This window comes from Rhamphochromis sp. 'chilingali' (genome assembly GCF_963969265.1).
Source record: "Rhamphochromis sp. 'chilingali' genome assembly, chromosome: 1".
In the NCBI taxonomy this organism is placed as follows: Eukaryota; Metazoa; Chordata; class Actinopteri; order Cichliformes; family Cichlidae; genus Rhamphochromis; species Rhamphochromis sp. 'chilingali'.
The window spans coordinates 48,655,025-48,677,768 of record NC_137929.1 but is presented as its reverse complement, the minus strand read 5'-3'; the positions used below and the strand labels follow the sequence as shown (position 1 = coordinate 48,677,768).

The 22,744-nt window shown below is 39.6% G+C and overlaps 2 protein-coding genes across 2 annotated transcripts; one reads left to right on the top strand and one right to left on the bottom strand.

The window, feature by feature from the left end:
• Nucleotides 1-3,151: 3,151 nt before the first annotated feature.
• LOC308401537 (uncharacterized protein) lies at nucleotides 3,152-10,785 on the bottom strand. The gene is made up of 6 exons (XM_080889807.1): nucleotides 10,391-10,785; nucleotides 8,733-8,852; nucleotides 8,026-8,057; nucleotides 7,601-7,945; nucleotides 7,417-7,494; nucleotides 3,152-4,461 (listed from the first exon to the last, which is right to left on the bottom strand). Exons 2-6 carry the CDS (start codon nucleotides 8,738-8,740, stop codon nucleotides 4,313-4,315), a joined length of 612 nt encoding a protein of 203 aa, XP_080745933.1. The 5' UTR covers nucleotides 8,741-8,852; nucleotides 10,391-10,785; the 3' UTR covers nucleotides 3,152-4,312.
• LOC308408393 (uncharacterized protein) lies at nucleotides 10,585-18,592 on the top strand (the record flags this gene model as incomplete). The annotated part of the gene is made up of 5 exons (XM_080900597.1): nucleotides 10,585-10,588; nucleotides 10,694-10,823; nucleotides 17,811-17,866; nucleotides 17,974-18,333; nucleotides 18,477-18,592. The coding sequence occupies 5 exons, from the start codon at nucleotides 10,585-10,587 to the stop codon at nucleotides 18,590-18,592; spliced, it is 666 nt and encodes a 221-aa protein (XP_080756723.1).
• Between the last annotated feature and the right edge of the window lie 4,152 nt (nucleotides 18,593-22,744).

Here is a 22,744-nt window from a genome sequence, read left to right as displayed (position 1 = left end):
TCACTACAAAATAATTCATTATGGTAAAGAGTTTATCAAATGAATGAGTAGCACTGCAAAGGTGACTGTGAAGAAAGGATGTATGCACATCATGTATTATTTTGAATTTACCCCCTATGTAGGCACTTGTGTCTTGCGGGGTTATTGACTCAGAGGATGTCCCCGCAGAGATGCCTTCGGCCACAGGGCGCCCACTGTTTTGGCTGAGGGCCAACTGCTCAGCCTCTGTGAGTGGTGGTGGTGGAGGACCCCCACCTGTTTTTCGGGCCTCCGCTTTTTTTCTGTTGGCTATAACGGGTCACATTTGAGCATACAGAGTAAGCAAATATGTACTTGTAATGTGCTCAGATAATTTCAACAAGTGCTTACAGAAAGAAAATTAATGTAGCCTCTAACTGCAATTGATTTACATGGGACAAACAGACCAAGCACTATGGCTCATAATACAATTACACCTTACCTGTTTGGACTATATTTTTATATTTCATTTTTACTTGCTGCCAGGCACGTTTGGGGCCTGTTGGGTTGCACCTGCGCTCACATCACATCACAAAATAAAATGTATAAAATAACAAATAAAATAACATATGATAAAATAACGTGTTAAATGGGTGGAAATCCCTAGATCAATGTTTAAATTAACACTCACGCATTGACTCTGTCGGCTATGTTTTGCCATGCATGCTCCCTTTCTTTTGCAGCTGTGGCTGTGTTACTTTTTTCCGTGGAATTTGCATGTTATCGGCATATGCTGCCATCAGAATTTCGGCCTCAAGCGCTGTGAAATACATTGACCGCGCCTTCTTTCCCTCCGTCTCCATGGTGACTCGCTTAATCTGTGCTCCGCTTATCAGGGCTTTATGTATCCTCGTCCGCGCGCTTCACTTGGGGTTAAAGCAACTCCGCGTTGACTGAACTAATTGTTATCAGCCTTTCTGAAACCGAATATTCCGAGTTGGACAGTTCGGGGTTACTCAACCGTGAGTGTCGTTTTTCCACTCTGAGTTTTCCAAACCGGCTTCCTGAAACAGGGCCCAGGTGTTTAATGGACAGCATCTTTAAATTTTGTTGACCTGATGAATCTCTCTGAAAGTTTATCTAGATATAAATTCCTATCAGTACTGACAGGCCGTTTCTATAACAAAACAATTATGGAGTTGATCTTTTTAATCATTTATCTGTATAAAAATCACGTTTAAACACATCAAAAAAACCAGAAAACTTTCAGTTATTTTTGTGTATTATAGTGTAAACAATCCAACTCACTTCACGGTCCCATCTTTTTCTTTTGTTTCTCTGTTTATGTATCAGCAGTTTGGTCTGATTTATTACAAAGAGCTTAACAGTCTGTCAAATGAACACACAGACAAGCAGATGAACTTGTATTAGAGATGTTAGAGCTCCTCTCAGCTCTTTCCTCACAGTTATGACCTGGGGCCCGTTCTTCGTACCTCGCTAAGTAAGTTAGCCGGATTTGACTGTTGACGATTTCGCGTGATCCTGGATCGTTCGGTTCTTCGAAGCCCATCCGGGACTTGCTGTCATAGCAACAGAGCCGTAAGCGTAAACCTGCTCGGGAGCAGGTTTACTTTATGTAAACAGGATTAGATCGCGGCCACTCAGGTATTTCCGCTTCATGTATACGAAAGCAACAGCGATATTTTACCACTGTTGTACCATAAATAAATAACATCAATGTAACTAAAGATAATGCAGCACTTGATCCTTTTATTGATGTCACACAGATACATACAGGTCATTTCCTAAAAAAGGGAAATGTACTATTAACATTCTATTACATGTATGTGATTATTACAGATGTAATTCAGATTTCAGAGTAGTAATTGCAATTTACTTCGTGTAATCAAGATGAGAGACCACGGCTATAAAAGCGAACGTGGATTTGGGAAGCCTGTTGCAGCCATGTCCTGTCCGTATACGCGAGCCACCCATTGCGGAAGGTGCAAGATTGATAAGGAGAGTCCTCAGAATCCAGCGTATATTGCGGGACAGACAGGATCCTTTAGCTCAGCGCGACAGTGTGCTCATAGAGAGATATCGATTTTCCCGTGAGGGTATTATTCACTTAACCAACTTGTTGACGAGGGGGTGCAGGACCACCACCTGTCTTTTTTTGCGCTGCCCCTTTTCTTGGTTGCTGTTATAAACAAACAAACAGATTATTCCAGGGTCTCTTTCCAAGAGACGAAAAGCAATATAAGTGATAAATATTACCATTCTGTAGAATATTCTTATATTTCCCTTTTACTTGTTCCCATGTTCTAGTGGGTCCTGTTGTGGCGCTAATGTGAAAGGGGATATAATATAACATAATGTAATATAATATAATGTAATATAATATTGGATAATATAGTGTGATATGATAAATCTACCCTACCACCTACTGGTGTTGGCCAGAGGGGCCGATGGCGCGATATGGCAGCCTGGCTTCTGTCTCAGGGCAGCTGTGACAGCTACCAGTGTGTGAATGTGAGAGTGACTGAATAGTGGCATTGTAAAACGCTTTGGGTGCCTTGAAGAGCGCTATATAGATCCACTCCATTATTATTGTTATTATTAAATTACTTACGAGTTTGATTTGTCAGCAACTTTCTGCCAGCCCTCTCTCCTTGCTTTTGCAGCCTTTGCAGTGTTCCCTTGCGTTTTAATTAAACTCTGAAACTCCTGAAATCCCTCACTCAAGAGTTCTTGCTCTGCTGCCGAAAAATACCGAGCGCGCTCCTTCGACATTTTCGCCGACCAATCAAAGGGTTGCCGATCAATGTTTCTACTATCGATGCGTAGCCCCTGTTGGGCCACCCAGTGATCTCACATTACTTCATCCAGCTATACTAATCGTCAACAACAGGTGTGTTCGGGGAACCGGAATAGCGAGCTCAGAGTTAGCGCGATGATTTGATCTTGGATGTGTCATTTGATCTTGGATGTAGTAAGCGACGTACGAAGAACGGGCCCCTGATCTCACGTGTGTATTTCTGAAGCAGAGCCCCTTAACTTCACGAATCTAATGTCTGTACCTCATGCTTCACTTTTGCTTTTGTTTTAAATGCAGTCTTCTCCAGATCAAGAGCAAATAGAAACATTTTTTTATTGATTTATCAATCAATTTATTACAACAAATGAAGAAAATTTTATTACAACAAATGAAGAAAAAAAATATAAAACAAAGAAAATCAGACAGCAATGTTCTTGATAACAAATGTCACCAAAACACATTACTACCAGATATAGATCTCTCGATATAGACACACACACACACACACACACACACACACACACACACACACACACACACACACACACACACACACACACACACACACACACACACACACACACACACACACACACACACACACACACACACACACACACTTTGTTAAAATACCAACATATGTTTTAATATTGTTTAAAAAAAATATTTATACAAATACAAAATAATATCCAAAAACTTGGGTAGTGCGTTTATAAAACCAATAAAAAAAAAAAAAAAACCTAAACAGAAATAACACCAAAAACCCATAAACACTGTTATTTTTTTCTTTTTTACATGAAACTGAAAAAAGGTGTTTAAAGGTGAAGCTTATGTTATTAGAAATTATTGCAAGTATTAGATTTAAAAAGTGCTTAATTCAGATATTTAACGTTACATACATGAGACTTTTGCAGCTTTTATCCAAGACTGAAACACGTCTGTCAAACTGAAGAGTGCAGTTATTACATTTATTGTTTTTATCTTTGTTTAAGTCAGATGTGATTTATAAAGACCAAACAATTACATCAATGGTTTTATGTCTTGCCACTTACATTTTTAATAGAAATGAAGTGTGTTACTGTAACATTACTGTGAGAACATGAAAATGAGTCATTGTCAATTTTGAGCTGAAATGCTGCATGTTTCACATTATTTGCTGAGAGTGAGTTCTCTGAAGAGACAGAAAACCCACTTAAAATGTCTAAGGTCATGTTAAAAAGAGTAAAAGTGCATGTTCAGTGATTTTTCTTTCATAACCCATGCTCATAGTTGAAGCTGATACTGAGAACGGCTGAAAAGCTGTGGTTATTATTTCCAGGAGACCACGAAGGGGATCTACCTGGAGCCATAATGATGCTGAGAAATGTGCATTTGGATCAAATGTAACTTCGAATGAATCTTTGAATATAAAGATCTAGGCTTTTGTCTTTATAAGTGCAAAACGAAATACATCAAAACATAAATCAGAGCATAAAAATTGTTCGATTAAAATTCAACTACACAGAGAAAAAAAAAAAAAAAAAAAAAAAAAAACTTTCACAGTATTGCTTGCAGATGTCTGTTAGCCTCTTCTATCACTAACACTAAGCCACCAAGTATTAGAGCTCCAACATTTAGAGCTCCTAAAACAGTTTTAACATTGTTCCAGTCATGAGCTCTGCGTTTCTCCTCAGGACTTCTTGCTCCTTTAAGAAAAGAAAAAAAACAAAACATCAGTTTATATCTGATGTCAGGTGAAGCAACTATTTATGTTTGATTTAACCTTGTCATGCTCAGTCATTCAGGGAAGGCAATTACAGAAAGTTGATTCTGTTCATCTGGAATCAGATACTCTTATGTGACCATTTAAAATACATACAGTAGATTTTGTTTCTACTTTCCTTTAAACCCTCCATTTTCTCCCCTCTTTTTCTGCAGCACCAGCCAGTCAGTATTTTTAGGTACTGAATAAATAATAAACTTGTAAAAAAAAAAAAAAAGAAAAAAAAAAAAGAAAAAGCCATGGCAAAAAAAGGAGCAGTGTTATCGTTGTCAACGCTTCTAAATAAGTGCACAAATAAATGCCTGGCAGCATTTCAGACTGGCTACCAAGTGGTTAGATTTGTTCTAGAGAGACTTTGTTTTAAAAGAAAAGTTTCATTACAAAGCACTTTGTTAATTAATGAGTGAACACCTTTAAAACCTTTAATAACCATAGTAGCAGCTCGGTGTGTCCTACTGTAGAATAAGGAGGGGATGTTTTTCTCATTATCATTCATTATTTTAAGATGGCATTATTAGTTCATTAGAAGTATATAACCAGCTTTGCATTAAACATAAATTGAAGTTTTTGACCTTACATTATTCTTTGCATTACAGTGATTGTTATAACTTTAGTTTGATCTTTTCTTACAGGTACCAGAATAATAACATGATTTTTCATTGTAGATGTAACCATGATCATTCCATACATATTGCAGTTCGTTGCTTATTCTAGAGTTGTGCTCAAGGTAATTAAAGGTTAAAAGCTACAGCCAGCGCGAGTCTGGCTGATCTATGGAGGGCAAAGGCTTTGAGCTTGGAAGGCCGCACGCGCTTACACAGCACTTATAAGATGTTATTCTTGGTGATTTTGTGCTTAGTCATGTTTTAATATGTTTTAAGTAGAAGTAGCTGATCCAGCAATATTCATTTAATATTATATACTTGATTTAGAGCAATACACACTGATGGTCTTAACAAATGAAAGAGTCCTTGTAGCTGCCATGTTGTGTCTTAGCAGGGTACAGACGGTTCTAGGAGACGGGGGCAGTCAGCGTCTGCCCTCGGGAAGGAGACAATGTTATTCTTTGTGTTAAATAAAATTGTCAACATTGATTGTATTACACCTGTCACTACGCATGCAGGGGCGTTCTAATACCCTGATTTCATAAAACTATGGTGATGTGTTTTTTGAGACGAGATCTGAGACTGTCTGCATACAGTGTCCATCTCCCACGTGTGTGATCATTAAATCATCGTTTGACTCAACCCGACCGGACCAGTGTTGTTATTGTGGGTTTTTCCTCTGGGCCCTGTGCTTCGTACGTCGCTTACTACATCCAAGATCAAATGAAACATCCAAGACCAAATCATCGCGCTAACTCTGAGCTCGCTAATCCGGTTCCCCGAACACACCTGTTGTTGACGATTAGTATAGCTGGATGAAGTAATGTGAGATCACTGGGTGGCCCAACAGGGGCTACGCATCGATAGTAGAAACATTGATCGGCAACCCTTTGATTGGTCGGCGAAAATGTCGAAGGAGCGCGCTCGGTATTTTTCGGCAGCAGAGCAAGAACTCTTGAATGAGGGATTTCAGGAGTTTCAGAGTTTAATCAGAACGCAAGGGAACACTGCAAAGGCTGCAAAAGCAAGGAGAGAGGGCTGGCAGAAAGTTGCTGACAAATCAAACTCGTAAGTAATTCAATAATAACAATAATAATGGAGTGGATTTATATAGCGCTTTTCAAGGCACCCAAAGCGCTTTACAATGCCACTATTCATTCACTCTCACATTCACACACTGGTGGAGGCAGCTACGGTTGTAGCCACAGCTGCCCTGGGGCAGACTGACAGAAGCGAGGCTGCCATATCGCGCCATCGGCCCCTCTGGCCAACACCAGTAGGCGGTAGGGTAGATTTATCATATCACACCATATTATATTACATTATATTATATTATGTTATATTATATCCCCTTTCACATTAGAGCCACAACAGGACCCACTAGAACATGGGAACAAGTAAAAGTGAAATATAAGAATATTCTACAGAATGGTAATATTTATCACTTATATTGCTTGTCGTCTCTTGGAAAGAGACCCTGGAATAATCTGTTTGTTTGTTCATAACAGCAACCAAGAAAAGGGCAGAGCAAAAAAAAAAGACAGGTGGTGGTCCTGCACCCCCTTGTCAACAAGTTGGTTAAGTGAATAATACCCTCACGGGAAAATCGATATCTCTCTATGAGCACACTGTCGCGCTGAGCTAAAGGATCCTGTCTGTCCCGCAATATACGCTGAATTCTGAGGACTCTCCTTATCAATCTTGCACCTTCCGCAATGGGTTGCTCGCGTAAACGGACAGGACATGGCTGCGACAGACTTCCCAAATCCACCTTCGCTTTTATAGCCGTGGTCTCTCATCTTGATTACACGAAGTAATTTACAATTACTACTCTGAAATATGAATTACATCTGTAATAATCACATACATGTAATAGAATGTTAATAGTACATTTCCCTTTTTTAGGGAATGACCTGTATGTATCTGTGTGAAATCAATAAATGGATCAAGTGCTGCATTATCTTTGGTTACAGTGATGTTATTTATTTATGGTGAAACAGTGGTGGAATATCGCTGTTGCTTTCGTATGAATGAAGCGGACATACCTGCGTGGCCGCGATCTAATCCTGTTTACATAAAGTAAACCTGCTCCCCAGCAGGTTTACGCTTACGGCTCTGTTGCTATGACAGCAAGTCCCGGATGGGCTTCGGGGAACCGAACGATCCAGGATCACGCGAAATCGTCAACAATCTAATCCAGCTAACTCACTTAGCGCGGTACGAAGCACAGGCCCCTGGTGTCCATCCCCAATATTTTGAACTCGTAACACTACCTTCACTTGGTTCTGGTGTTGTGTGGAAGCCATCACTGCTCACTGAATGAAGGCGAGTCACATTCAAGATGAAATTTTCTGTAGAAGCAGATTAGTTAGGTGTTAGATTCTCATCCAGGTCATCTTACAGCAGTAACAAAAACAAAGGCACAACAGGTTTGCATCTGGGGTTCTGTTGACTTACCAGAGACCTCATGCTCCCACCTCCTCAGCACCTTATTATAATCAGCAGCCAGATCACAGCGGTAGTTTCCAGAGTCTTCAGCTGTGACTCTGGACACACAAAGTACGACTCTTCCTCCTCTCAGGGCGTCTCTATCGATCTGAACCCGTCCTGCAAACTGCTCATGCTGAGACTCAGAGTCCTCCACTCCTCTGATCATTTTAAACAAAGTATTTCCATTATCTGAGAGGAAAACACACATCAAGTGAGCTAGAGACACGTCAGCTTGGAGCTGACGGTCCAGTCTGATGGTGATGTTGCTGCCCTCCTTGGCCTCATAGACACTCTGAGTTCGAGCAACTATACCTGAAGAGGAGACAGAGGAAGGTCAGGATTGTAGCTTTATTTAAATAAAAACCTCTCAATGTGTCAATGTGAAAACTCACATAAAGACAGAAATATCGAGATGATAATTTTCCTGTGAGGAAAAAAAAAGAAAAAAGGTGAGGACAAAGTTTTAGATTTTTTTTTTTTTTTTTTAACTAGGAGAATAAAAGTAAGACATAAAAAGTAAATGTACATAAAATGGAATACAATGAATTGGAAATGTCATAAAAGGTCTCAATGGCAGGCAGGAAGACTTTTTTTATTGCATTTTATTGCATTTTTTAACGCAGTGAGGACCAGAACATTAAGGGCATTCAATGCTGGTTTTCATTTTTGTCCCTTGCCCACAGAGATTTCTCCAGATGATCAAAATCTTTCGATAATATCATGTACTGTAGAGTATTATGTATTTGATAACATTTAGGTCTTCACAATTTTACACTGAGAAACCTTATTCTGGAACTGTTTAACCTTATTCTTAAAATGGTGTTTTTCTTAGTTTAAACAGTTAATATTTTTTTCTATTTTCTATTGTGAATTAAATGTGAGTTTATGAGATAAGCAAATTATTGCATTCATTTTTCTTTATACAGCTTTTTTAATTTTCAGAATTATTATTGTTATTATTATTACTACTACTACTACTACACACTTCAAGCCTATAGATTTAAAGCACCTGTTGACATCAGTGTGCAGTGCCTTGTCTAATATTACCTAAGTCAACTTTTCTAACTCTTGTAAGCTCAGTTTTGAATGACGTTCCTACCCCTTCATTCTGCTCAGCTTCCAGGAGCCAGGAGCTCCTCTCCATGAAAGTGAGCAAACATGTGACGATGAAGTTTTCCTGGTGAACTTCCTGAGTGCATCACAATCAAGGGCCTGGAACCTAGAAAAGAAAAATGACAAGCATGTGTTTTTTTTTTTTTGGTTCTTCACTTCCACTAAATTTCGATTCATGGTGTTGACGTATCCAAGAATTAATCTGTTAAATGTTCCCCCACAGTCCACGATGAAGTTTACAAACTTGTTGTTTAATCAACGCAGGCTGTTTTCTGTTTTCTGCCCTTCCGATACATGGATTTGCCAAATAAAGAGCAGAGCCTCGTTTTAATCTAGTGGACTGAGAAACATGAATGTTTGCAAGTGTGGACCATGATGTTTATCTTTGGTTCTCCACTTTGTCATAATAATAGACAATAAAAATAGATGGATGGATCTGGATAAAAGGTTCTTCTTATGAAATATAATCGTATTTATAATATACGTTTATGAGAGTAATGCGGGTTTTTTTTCCTTTTACACGATTCTGTTATTTCGTCAGGTTCATCAGGAGGAGGAGTTTGCTGGAGGAAACCTGTCAGTGAGTAGGTCAGGTTCACAGAGTCTGTTACTCAACTAAGCGCTTAATTTCACTTGTAGAACAAAAAACCAAAATTTCTTTCAATCTCAGGCTTAACAACCTCCCAGAAGCAACTATTATTAAAGCATTACACCGGTCATGTTTCGGACAGTTTCCATTTAACAGTCTGTCTTTAATTCACCTACAGTAACAACAAAATATTGAAAATCGCGACTCTAACGACACGGCGCTTTCAGATGATGTTTAAAAAAACTTCAACTGCGTCAGGTTTTATTTTGTTTCTGTTTCTGCTACAACCAGCAGAGCTGCTGGACCTTGTTGTTGCGCAACCTTAACTTAAAAACGTTAGTGTAAAAACCAGTAAAAAAAACAAAAACAAACAAAAAACAGTTAACCTGGAACACAGGGCAACAGACGAAAACAATTTAAACACAAACTTTGATCTTTGTTGGGGAGCAGCTTTTAGTTTCTAAGAATCAACTAAAAACGATTCACTGAAAAAATATTTTTTTCAACCAGGAAGTAGCAGATTTAGAACTCGTGACAAAAACAAGGAAGGAGGAAGTGGAGTAATGCAACGATAAAAGCATATTTCACGGCTCAGAGTTGGTACAGATTTACCTCTGAGAGCTAAATAAATATTCGCAGCAAACGGCAGCACAGTAGTTCAAACAAAAAATATAGCTTTTATTTATTCATTTGAATGGTTTAAGACGTGAACTGCTCTTCTGTTTCCTCAATGCGCACTTTAAATGTCCACAAACTTCACAGCTGTGATCGTTCCAAACAAAAACCGACGAAGAAGCAAAGCCAAAACATTAACACTGGTTTAATAATACTTAAATCAATTAATGCGCTTCGTCTTCATTAGGTAGTCCAAACTTAAATCCTGCCGAGTTTTAGAATAGAATAGAATAGAATTCAACTTTATTGTCATTGCACATGCACAGGTACAGGTACAGGGCAACGAAATGCAGTTGACATGTTTACATGTTGACATTAAATACGTTTTAAAGGACTGAACATGAAGACACAAAGAGTCAAATCAGCTTTTAGATACTCACCGGTTTAAAGGAGAGACCGCAGCGAGCTGTCCACTTCGTGTAACTTAATAGTGATGGGTCCAGCAACACTGATGCACGTATCAAGCTCACAGAGCGAAATTTGTCTTCTTCTTCTTCTTCTTCTTCTTCTTTGTGTTTAACGGCGGTTGGCAACCAACGTAAAGGAGCATTACCGCCTCCTACCGTTCCGGAGTATGGGTCAGACAGTGAGTTTACAAGCTGTATCAAAAAAAACAAAAACAAAACAAAACAAAAAAACCTATACTCTTAGCGAAATTTGTATCTGTGCTGTGTCTTTTTAAGAAAAAAGTCAGGTGATCGGCACAGCTGCTGTATCGCTCGTTGCCAAACTGTGGCTGTATCCCAATCCAGCGACCGCACGCTTCGGAGTACGCGCAGTACGGGTACTATGTACGGTGCGAGAAGTGCGGAAGTGCGAGGCTTGTGAAATGGGACGGTCTAGCCTTCGTCGCGCTGCTCAGGTTGCCTAGCAACCATGATACTACAGCATTGTTTGACATAAATGAAGGAGAAAAAAATGTTTTTTGTTCGTTCATTTTGTCATGACATCACTTTGATTAGTTGAGTATCTGAGGCTGAGACCACGGGACTGTAAAACATGATTGCTGGCCTTTATTTCTGTACTGAACAGTCATTTCAAGATTAGTTAGTAAATAACAATTAGTTAATGTTGGTCATGAGACTAAAATCATCTCACTTTGGTAATGTGAATATAATATGGCCAATATTATATTTATTGTCAGATTATTATGATATTACAGGATATATTACAGCAGTGAGCTTGGACTCTGTGTCAAAGATTCAAGTTGCAGTTATTTATATTTCCTATCACCTTAAATCTTCACTCAAAGACAAGTACCTTTGACAGTGTATATATAGATGTATTATGTATGAGACAAATATTGTTCGTTTAATATGTTGGCATTAGATTACATTTGGCTCAATGCTTACATATATGTGTAAAAAGCAAATGTACGAGCTGTGATAACGGTTTCTGATAGAATGAAGAGTAGACTGATATATGAAATATTCCTTTATTGGGTGAGAAAATCAGACCATGTCATAACTGCTTTAAGTCATACAGAATAGATATCAGAGCCTTAAACAGGTTGACTTCTGCTTAATGGGTCAAACTGGGCAGAAAGTATACAAACACATAACATCCTTATAAAATATGATGTAACACTATAGATCAACTTACCTCAGAATATATAAAGCATATAAACAATTACAGCAATATGATGCAACAAACACAGCAGTGCTACTAATCCAAAATACTCAAAGCTTCATAGAACTGAAACAAACATTTATTTTTAGCTCCATTCTGCTGCTGATACATACTTTAGGTTTCTGAATGTTAAACTTGTTGCTGCCTTTCATAGTGTGTAACCTGAAGGCCCTGAGTACTTTCTCCCACACTGAAAACACTGGAATGATACAATTATTTGAACATTACCTAATAAGACTGATTCAGGACAGACAATTAGTTATTTTAAACTTTTCTAGCAGTCCTTCACAAACAGGGAACAGTCTGTCTATTCTCTCCATCTGTCAGCTGCTGCTGGCTCTTCCTCCTCCTCTTCCTCACACACTGCTGAGTTTGTCCTGGTGGATCATCAGGGGTGCAAAGCCTCACAGATGATGTGCAGCAGTGGGTCCCTCAGTCTGTCCTCACTCTGGACACTTGCAGTTGTCACACATGGAAATCAAATGTGTGATAAGCTGCAGGATTCAAACACAAGTGTAACTTATAAATACATGTTCATACTTTTATTACACAATCAGAGAGAAAGAAAAAGAGAGAGAGTGCAGGACAGACAGACAGGTGACAGTCTCAGGTGTATACACTGCTACAAACAGGAGGATTTAGTGTTTGTGTTATTACGAGTGCTAAACAAGAAGAGTTCCCAGATGGTACAGTGGACACATGTGTGACTGCTGTGATTAAAGCATCTTTCTTTCAGCTTAACGAGTGAACCATCAGCTCGTTCAAACACACGTTAAAGTCCGTTTGGCTCGACACCACCGAGCAGAGGCAGCAATGTAACATAGCTAACATTAACAGTGCAGTGGATCCTGCTGGTGCCGTGATATTCAGGACTGCAAACCGAGCAGCATCACTGACTTTCAGCTTGTTGTGTTTGTGGATATATGACTGACTTTAATTATCCATAAAATCATCACATTCTCTGTAAGATTAAAGTCAACTATTGAACAGCGTATATTTTACAGTAAAGGCTTTAAAACCAAGTTAGTACAAACATCACTAATGTCACATAACTTTGCTGACATGTGGCCAACAGTAATGTTTTAATGTTCTTCATTATTCAACATTCACACATAAATAAGTGACATCACTCAGTACTTACTTTTGACAGTTCACTCTTCGGCTGCTCCCTACTGCCGTATTTTTGCGGCAAAATTATCCACACCCACCGCCGCGCTATGAATTGTGGGATATATGGGACCACGAAGCGTGCACCGGACCACGCTTGATATTTGGGGAAATCGACGGCGCATTTGGAGTACGCATTTGAAGTGCACTTCGAATTGGGACAGCCGTCGTCGCGTCGCTGTGACGTAATAGGTCTCAAAATGCGTACTCGAAGTGTGCGGTCGCTGGATTGGGACACAGCCAGAGTTTAAAAGGTACCGCATGCGCATCTGTCAACGGAATGAGTCGCCACCAAAAAAAACAAACAAAAACAAAATTATTCTCACAAAGATAAAAAAAAAAATACATTTCTCTCCATAACAAAATGGATCCCGAAAGAAAAAGAAAAGTTTCTTTCGATCTTTTAACTGCAAATAAGGTAACGGTTTGTCTGTCTTTGTTTCAGTGTAATCTATCACAATAGGAAAAACAGCAATGTGACTTGCAGTGTAAATTATTTATTTCATTTTATGCAGGTTAAATGTCGCATCTGTTCTGTGGAGCTTTCTTACACAAACAAAAGCACCTCCTCAATGTTTAGGCATTACAGTGCCAAACATGAAAATGAGGAGACAAACACACTGAGAATGAACACTGGTAGGCCTATATAGATATTGAGCAGCATTATCATCTTTTTATTAATATGCGTTTTATTATTTTGAACTCAAGCGTCTAGGAAGATTGACCAGGCAGTCCTGAATTTTATTATAAAGGACTGCCAACCCCTTAGTATTGTGGAGAGTGAGGGGTTCAGGGAGCTGGTTCAGGTCCTTGATCCATCATATGTTTTGCCAACCAGAAAGGTTTGTATAGACAATGTTTCATCAGGTAGCTGATGTTAAGTACTGCATACTGGTTTAACTTTGTTTCATCTTCACACCATCAAGGTATTGATAGCCAAAAAACATGCGGAGGAACTCGAACGAGTGGAGTGTGCTGCAGTAATTGCCCGCACAACAGCTGAGCCACAGCCTGGACCTTCATCAGAGCAGTCACCTGTTCCAGCTAAGTTCACTATTATCAGATTATTTGTACATTTATTTTGATGCTAATGTGTACAAATTTTGAGTAGACGACAAAAACTAAAACGGCCATGCATATGTTATTATTTCAGAAAACCTGTGGCAGCGGCACAATGAAGAAGCTGACAGATAAACCAACAATGCAACAGCAGACTCCATCATTGAGGTCCAGTGAGAGACTGAGAGAAACATTCCAAGATCAGAGGATCCTTTAACGTACTGGGGGAATAGGAAGACATCTTATCCGAACCTTTTCCACCTGGCTTTACAGTTTTTGTGTACCCCAGCTTCGTCTGTGCCCTGTGTCGTGTGTTTTCCAAAGCTGGGGAAATGGTGTCAAAAAACGCAATAGACTGAATGCAAAAACAGTGTAAAAACTGTATAAACTCTGAGTCAGTTACATTTAAATGGGTAATATTACATTCACAATACTTTCATTTTAATTTCCACTTAATGTCATTCACAATACATTTTAAAGATGTCTACAATATTTGAAATGTCAAAGATATAAAATGATTCCATGGAAAGTACAATACCATCCATCCATCCATCTTCATCCGCTTTGTCCGGGGCCGGGTCGCGGGGGCAGCAGCCTAAGCAAAGAGGCCCAAACCTCCCTCTCCCCAGCCACTTCCTCCAGCTTATCCGGGGGAATACCAAGGCGTTCCCAGGCCAGCCGAGAGATATAATCTCTCCAGCGTGTCCTGGGTCTTCCCCGGGGCCTCCTCCCGGTGGGACATGCCTGGAACACCTCACCCAGGAGGCGCCCAGGGGGCATCCTTGTCAGATGCCCGAACCACCTCAGCTGGCTCCTTTCGATGTGGAGCAGCAGCTGCTCTACTCTGAGCCCCCTCCCGGATGGGGTATACAGTGTATACAAGTATGACTAGGTCATTGAATCAGTGTCTGTTATGAGTCTCAAGTAAGTTGCCTGCAATGATATTTAAGGTCCAGCAGGTGTCAGTATGGAGCAAAACAACACTGTGTCGACACAGTATAAATACAGTTTGGGGAATGTGCTGAAACGCTTCACGAGGCTTCATCTACCCATCACTACAAATTAATAATTTAATGATCGACTGAAAAACAAAGTGACTCTCTGTGGCAGTGTGAAAGACTTAAACGAGGAAAAGGCTGCTGGTTACAACTCACTGAATGATTGCACCAGACAAGAGTTGACAGAGGAGGAAGGGAGGGGTGATGTATCAATCAGGGGAGAAAAAAACCTGCATGTTTACTAAAAGGGAAGGTTTGATTTTCAAGCAAGAAAAAACATGATATTAAAAATGCAAGTTATTTAACGAAAAAAGCCTATTGAATGGAGAGTTGTCCCATTTTGTCTCACATGGTTACCACACATAATTCTCTAAAATCTCTCCCCTGAATGTAAGACAAAAACAACATTTAAAAAAACCCTTTCTATTCATACTGCCCACACTATGGGCACAACATTCTGCTGTGCCCACCAGTGTTGGTCAAGTTACTTGAAAAAAGTAATCATTACTGATTACTTCCCCCAAAAAGTAATCCCGTTACTTTACTGATTGCTTATTTTCAAAAGTAATTAGTTACTTAGTAACTTTTTAAAAACATGATTTACAGCCTGAATAGGCGATAAAGCGATCGATCTTTCAGCCCAATTCTAATTTCTGCCTAATCCATCATATAAAATGTAACCAAATGGAAAAAAAAGCCTCTTTTTAAAACTTATTTTATTAGTTTGAATCTTTTAACTTTATTCATTTCTCTGTGAATTTCCCATTCCGTGGGTGCTTGCTCTGAAGTTTAGGGTTTTTTTTCGCTGTAAAAAGAAGTTTTCTTCCCATGCACTGTACAGCAGACACTAATGTTTTTGTCACTTTTTATGGAATCAAACTTAAAGTAAGGTCAGTACTTCCTCGCCTTAAACGCTGCACGGTCATACTCTCTCCCGCACTCGATATATTATCCATTTTTGATCTGCACACAGCTGTTGTCACAAACGTCGCACTCGCTTACCTCATTGTAATGACACACTCTTGGAAAAACATCAGAAGTCAGAGGGATAAAATGCTGGATAATCATCAGAGTTTTACTTTTCAGCTGTCTGTAAATGAACAGCTTCAAAATGAACTGTTAACAGCGCAATCAGGATCATTTTATTTTGGTGTGCTCAATCTTCAATGACCAAAGAAGGTCGTGTTTGTAACTTAGCTGGAGTTAGTACTGGAATGGATGTGGTGGGGGGGGTCCCTCATGAAGAAACGACTGCGACACATATGCAGGTAGCTAATGTGATGTAAGATAACTACAACCTCTAAAAGCAGTTACCTTCACTGTCTCATATCAGTATAATTTAATTTAAAGAGTAACTCCATGAATGAAGCATGTTTAGATAGTTTATAGTATTCAGCCTTTTAGACAAGTACTGCTGTTCGGTCTAGCGTGAGACCATCCGGTAAAGTTTTAAAATCTGGAAAAAAAAAAAAAAAAACGTTTGATGATTGGCTGATCTGAGGGCGGATCTGCCTCTAAGACCTCTGCTACCCGGACACCCAGGACATCTTTCCTCTCTTCACCCTTTAACATGTGCTAGAAGGTAATGTGACACGTCGCTGTTGTTGTTATTGCGTATTTGTGTTCAGAAAAAACACCTCCCTTAAAAAGCAGCGGGGCATAGTTTACACGTCAAATAGTGACAATCTGCAGTCCACCGGCATCCTCTAAACTGCGAATTTAGCTTAAAAAAATGAATGAAATTAAAAACGTTTAAAGTTCAGTTTAAATCCAGCTTCTCTGAAATGTATAATAACTCGAGTCACCTTCGTGAAATCATTTTGTTCGTCGTGTTTTTTAGATGTGTGTGTGATGAATTGGTGGGGAAGAAAAAGAAGGAAGGACGGTTCAGTTATTACATCAGCGACCTGTTTACGAGCCTTGCGCTGCCGGCCATCGGGTGTTGCCCGTTCTCACTCCCGGAGCGTAACATCCCGACGATTTGTCACGTCCCGCGGCGTTCCTGGGGAACGCGAAAGCGTAGCGTCAATTTGGGAGTGAGAACGTGTTGGCCATTTTTATATTGAGTAAAATATGCTTTTTGTCTCGTGCTTTAGAAAAAGAACATCATTATAATATTAATATAATAATAATGATGATGCATTTCACAGAGCTGTGCAAAGTCTACAGACACTGGGAGATCCTGGAAGTGTGCCTGCAGGGTACTTTCAACTCAGCTCAGTTTAGCGCCGTGAGGGGAAAAGTACATGCATGTTCAAATCCGGAAGAAACACCACGTGCTTCTATTTGTCTGTCAGTTCGGGTTATAAATGCTCATACTTCCTGAAACACTTTGAGTTAAAGAAGCGAAGAATTCACAGACAGACGCTTCTCCTCTGTTCTGAATGACAATGGTGAAAACGCTCAACTCAAGCCTTCATATTAACACTGCACTTAACGCCACTCTCTGTTCATTTTTCACACTATAGTTGACGCCTGGCAAAAAACAAAACAAAAACAAATAAAAAAAACCCTAAATCACAATAGCTTATGAAACCGTAATTTTATTATTAATAGAACCAGCTGCCAGTTTGGATTGAGGAGACAGACAACAGTCCATTCAATCCAGCTTTATTTACATTTTTAAGGTAAAGACAAGTGGACAACATTTCTACTTTTAAGATTAGACTTTGCCGGGACAACTTTCACTTTCAACTTGCTGCCTGTACTTTAAAATGTGAAATATTTTCAGAGTAAATCAAAGTGCAGGTTTTTCTTCTGGTTGCTTTAATTGCAGATGTTGTAGTTCATGTAGTTTTGGTCAGTCAGTGTAATAATCAGGATCATAAAGAGGATCACATGTTGTAATGAGTGAATGAAGTCAGACTAGATTTTCCTTCTTCTAGCTGTACTGACTGACCTTTGACCTCATGTGTTGATGAGTCTTCACCTCTGTCTCCTCTCACAGGGAGAAGATGACCTGCAGGATCCTGCTGCTCATCATCCTCACCTCATGTGTCTCTGGTTCGTTTACAGCTTCACTTTATGAACTCCAAATAAAGCTCAACAACAGATTTGTTCCAGTTCTCAGTGTGTCTGCTCCTCTCTTTCCCTCTCTGTCTCCTCAACAGGATCATTTGTAGTCAATGTGACACAGACCTGCTATCAGGCAGAGGACAACCACAACATCACACTGGAGTGGACGTTCACCACCAAACCTGACAGATCCTGGATCTACATTTTCATCATCTGTTACCTGATAAATGCTCATAAAGATTCAGTCCTGTATCAGGTTCATGAAGGTGTTGAGGTGTCAGAGTCTCAGGATGAAAAGTTTTCAGGACGAGTCCAGAGTGACAAAGACGCCCTCAGAGAAGGACAAATCAGACTTCAACTGTCCAAACTCAGGACTGATGACTCGGGTCGGTACAGATGTGAAGTGGAGACAGATTATGGAAACAACCTCCAGGAATGTCAACTCAGCGTCACTGGTGAGTTTATTCAGTATCTTTTTTTTTTTAAATTTTGAGTGAAACAGCTTTCATGGATAACTGGAAATCTTTTTCTAAAACTTATTCTGATTTCTTTATTGTTGTTTTTGTAAATGACTGAGATTTATTTGGTGTCTCTGCAGGGCTAAAGGTCAGTACTAAACCTGAGAGAAAACCAGAGGCATCAAAAGCAACAAGTCAAGGCAGGATCAGAGTGTTGCTGCTTCTCTGCGGGTTTTTCTTCACTCTGTGTCTCTAAAGTTAGGAGACTTCCCCTTTTTTATAGCTGTGCTGCAGTTTGTGTAGTTGAACATCAATGAGTTTTGCAGCTGATAACTGCTTTCTTTGTTATGACTTTGATTTTTCAAAATGAAATATGATATAGTGTAAATTAGTGGTGCAACGGATCACGGTTGATCCGTAATCCGTCCCAATCCCACTCCACGGTTCGGCACGCACGTGATCCGAAGATTCGAAAAAGAAAAAAAAAGTATGTGTATGGTGCGCGTGGTCGGTCTGTCAAGCGATAGTTATGGCCAGCGCTAGTGGTCCAAGTAGCGGAGCAGAGGAGTTTGCGGTATTTAAGGAGCCCTTTGCTGCCTAATCCAACCGGGCTAAAGCTATTACAAAAGCTACTGGGGTGTTTAGCTGCAGACGGGAGGTGTGCAAAACAAGAGGTTTAAACTATGATGAATGTGCTTGAGCCACGCTATGATATCCCCTTCGCGTCCACTTTAGTGGCAAGATTGTTCCAAGCATGTATGAGCAGGAAAAGATTTAAGTTATGGCTGAACTGTCCCAGGCATCTTCTGTTGCCCTAACTACTACAAATGGGTGGACCTCCAGGGCAACGGAAAGCTACGTGACCGTGGCAGCTCATTACAGTGGAGTGCGATATAATGAGCGGTATGTATTATTGTAGGGTCTACCTTACAATATAAAGCGCCTTAAGGCGACTGTTGTTGTGATTTGGTGCTTTATAAATAAAATTGAATTGAATTGAGTGGTAGATACAAAGCTGCCCTATATTGAACCATAATTTATTTTTTTTATAATTGCGTGGAATGAGACTTGAGTTGAATGTTTTTAACAGGCAAAAAATACTTCAATAAGTAAATGTTAAACTTTTGTCTTTTTTCTTTTTTTGCTGATCAGAAAATTGATCCGATCCATGACTTAAAACCGTGAGCCGATCCGAACCGTGAGATTTTTGATCCATTGCACCACTAGTGTAAATCGAAACCAACATCAGGTTCAAGTTAAAACAAATTTTTGTTTGTTATTTTTCTAGCAGCTGCTGATCCTCCTCAGCCAGAGAAATTTATTTTAAGTCCACAGTGGGAGAGCTCAGGAAGGACCTGCTTGATTCTTAGTCAGGGAGTTTTAGTTCTCCTGCCTCTCTGTGCTTTTCTTTAATTTAACAGATTAAGACTACGTCGAAGTTTGTGACAAGTATCCCAAAAACTTGATTCTGTTCATATGAATGTAGCGTTTTTAAAGGGAGAAACTTTTTGTTACTGATCCAAATAACTTCTTCAGTCTCTGAAAACGTTACCACCAGATAAACAATATCAACTTTTTAGGATTTCCTTACCTGGATGATTGAGCACGCATTTGTGACGAGTATGTTTTGTTTGTTCTGCGTGTCATTCGAGCAGCAAATCTGCTGCACAATAATACTTGTGGAGATCCTGACAGTCCAGGAAAGCTGTGTGGGATTTATGAGAACCACAGCCGTCTATCACACTAACACTATGCAACAGTGATGTACAGAAACACAGTGAGTTTTAAAGTTCTCAGTCACAAACTAACACACTCCAATCCACTGTGGGTGTGGGAGAGCGACAGTTAAATTATTGTTGCATTACTTTGGATTAGAGTTTTAATTATCATGGGGGTAAAGCTTAACTATCATCATAATTATTATTATCATTATTGTCGTAAAGTGGTAAATTAAATACAAAATAAGCTATTCAGCACCACAGGTGCTTTCATTTTCCTTCTGCACTCCTTCCGTTTCTACTTTAAAGCAGGCAGATCCGACACGTGTAGCAGGAAAACTTTGCTACATGTTTGGTTCATTTTAGGAAAAGTGAGTAAACATATCTGCAGTTTTAAGACTGAGTACAAATGACAGTGGTGCCAGTGAGATGTTGTGTGGAGTTTTTTATTTTTACTGACAACACAACAACGGGTATTCGACAGTTGAATGTATTATCCTGGTGAGTTAGCTGTTAGCATCAAAGGTTCAAAGTTAATGCGTGTAATTGTGTTTTATGTCAGAAATATGCCAGACTCACCCTGTAACTACATAATTATATTTTACGATCGCGTTACTCAGGAAAGACCGACTACAGCTGATAAAGATTACACACTATAAATAGTTGTGAAAGGGCACAAATGTGTCGTTGTGTACATTGTTGATGTTATTGGCTTGGCGAGGAAAAGCTAGAGTGTTGTTTGAGTCACTCAGACTCTCCTCCACACAGTCCGCATTTATAAAGTGCTTTACAAACCTGAACATCACAGCTAACAACTGGACTTTCCATTTCATAGCTTTAAACACTTATTTCCTAAATTCATCTTTGTCAGTTTTTGACAGCAGGGATCCACAATGTAAATTTGCCTTTTTATGTGTAGTGTTTCATGCCCACTTTAAGAAAGAGAAAACTAGCTTTGTAGCAGCCAGAGACCTTTGAATGCCAGTGAAGTTCAGCACCTTGAAGCAATGACTATTAGCCACACAACGTGGGTGGGTGCCAAGTTAAATTTGAGACAAACAACTGAAGCAAGTATTTACTAGTTAATGTGAAAAGCTGTATTTTTACATGTGAAATTCATTAATGTGTGTCCTGTGGAAACATAGGGTGCAGGAATAGTACTATAAAGGAATAATGCACTTGTACTGTTTGTTATACATTTGCAAATAAATTCTTATTGATATAAATGGTGTTGGTATGACTCCTCTGTTTGTAAGAAACAACAACCATAACAAGACCAGTTTGACACAGAATATCTCACCCAATGAATTCAGTCTCCTGGATCTGGGTTAATCACACACAGCAAATTATTTTATGATAGTTTCTTTGGAACATTAAGATAATGTTTCCCATTTATTCTCTTTTTTTTATTTTTAAAGAAATGTCCAGTTTTCACCGAAAGGGGAAAAATAAACTTCCAGATATTCCCAAAGCTTCACCTACGTTAATCACGTTGGGATCAGCCTCCTAGTAGATCTGCTAAAGGATGCTGGATACAGAGGTGCCATGTAACAGAGAGAGAATGGAGGTGGTGAGCATCCAGGCACGAGCGCTGGAGAAACCAGGTAAAGAGACTGGTGCACTGGAAACAAGGGGAAAACAGGGTTAATACAGAGGAGCTAAAAAAAAACAACTGAGACGCAGTGGCTTGATTACCACTTGGAGTGCAGGTGTCCATTGACCAGCGCTGGAAACTGACTCCGCCCCAGAGTGAGCAGAACCCAACCTGAGCTCAGAAAAGGAGAGAAAAACAAACTGCAGATACCACAACATCCCAGATTATTACACAGTTTCATAAATGTCTGCAGTGCTGAACAACACATGCAAAAACTCTGTTCTTTACCACAATGATGTGCTGAGCTGTTGTACTCGGGGCGGTCCCACACAGTCCTGGCCTGGCAGACTCCCACTGCAGCCTTCAGGAGACCCCTCTGTATGGCTGGGCATGCTCATTCAAGTCTGAGAGAGAAACATATTTATATGTATATGAGATCTGGCAGCCAAGAGAAAAGTGTTGATCATCTGTTTTCACACATCTAAACAAACTGGTATGGTGTCATCAGATTTCTCACCAAATGAATGGATGTGAATATATAAAATGCGCAGAGGCCCAGTTTGTATCACTAATTGCCCAGTACGATTACAACATACAATATTATTGTCACTGCTACATTTCTGTAATGAACCAGAAATTATTTCCACTACTAATTAATTACTGTTGAGCTCAAAGGTTATATTAATAAACGGTTAACGAATGTGTATTTATGAAGACGATTTGTGAGACTGGTAAACTTACCTTTGTTCGTACGATGGTCTTTCGTTCTACACGGTGCATTTCAAGGTCCTGCACCCATCCGGCGGTAAACTGTACCTGGGCTTGTTGCAGTGACCTGAAGTTACTAAACTTCATGAGTGTATGCACTCACTCCAAGAACCGTATAATTATAAATCTGAGCGTGGTGAAAGTTGGGCAGCATGCTGACGTCTTTTGTCCACTCTGTGTGCTCGTAAGGCTCTGACCCTTTCACTCCTTTGATTTTTTTCCTCATATCTTTTCTTTGTCTTTTCGTCGAGTCTGTCTTTTTACGGACCGGCATTGTTCTCCTTTTGTTTTGTACATTCCTTTTTTGCGCGGCAAAGAAAAAACAAGA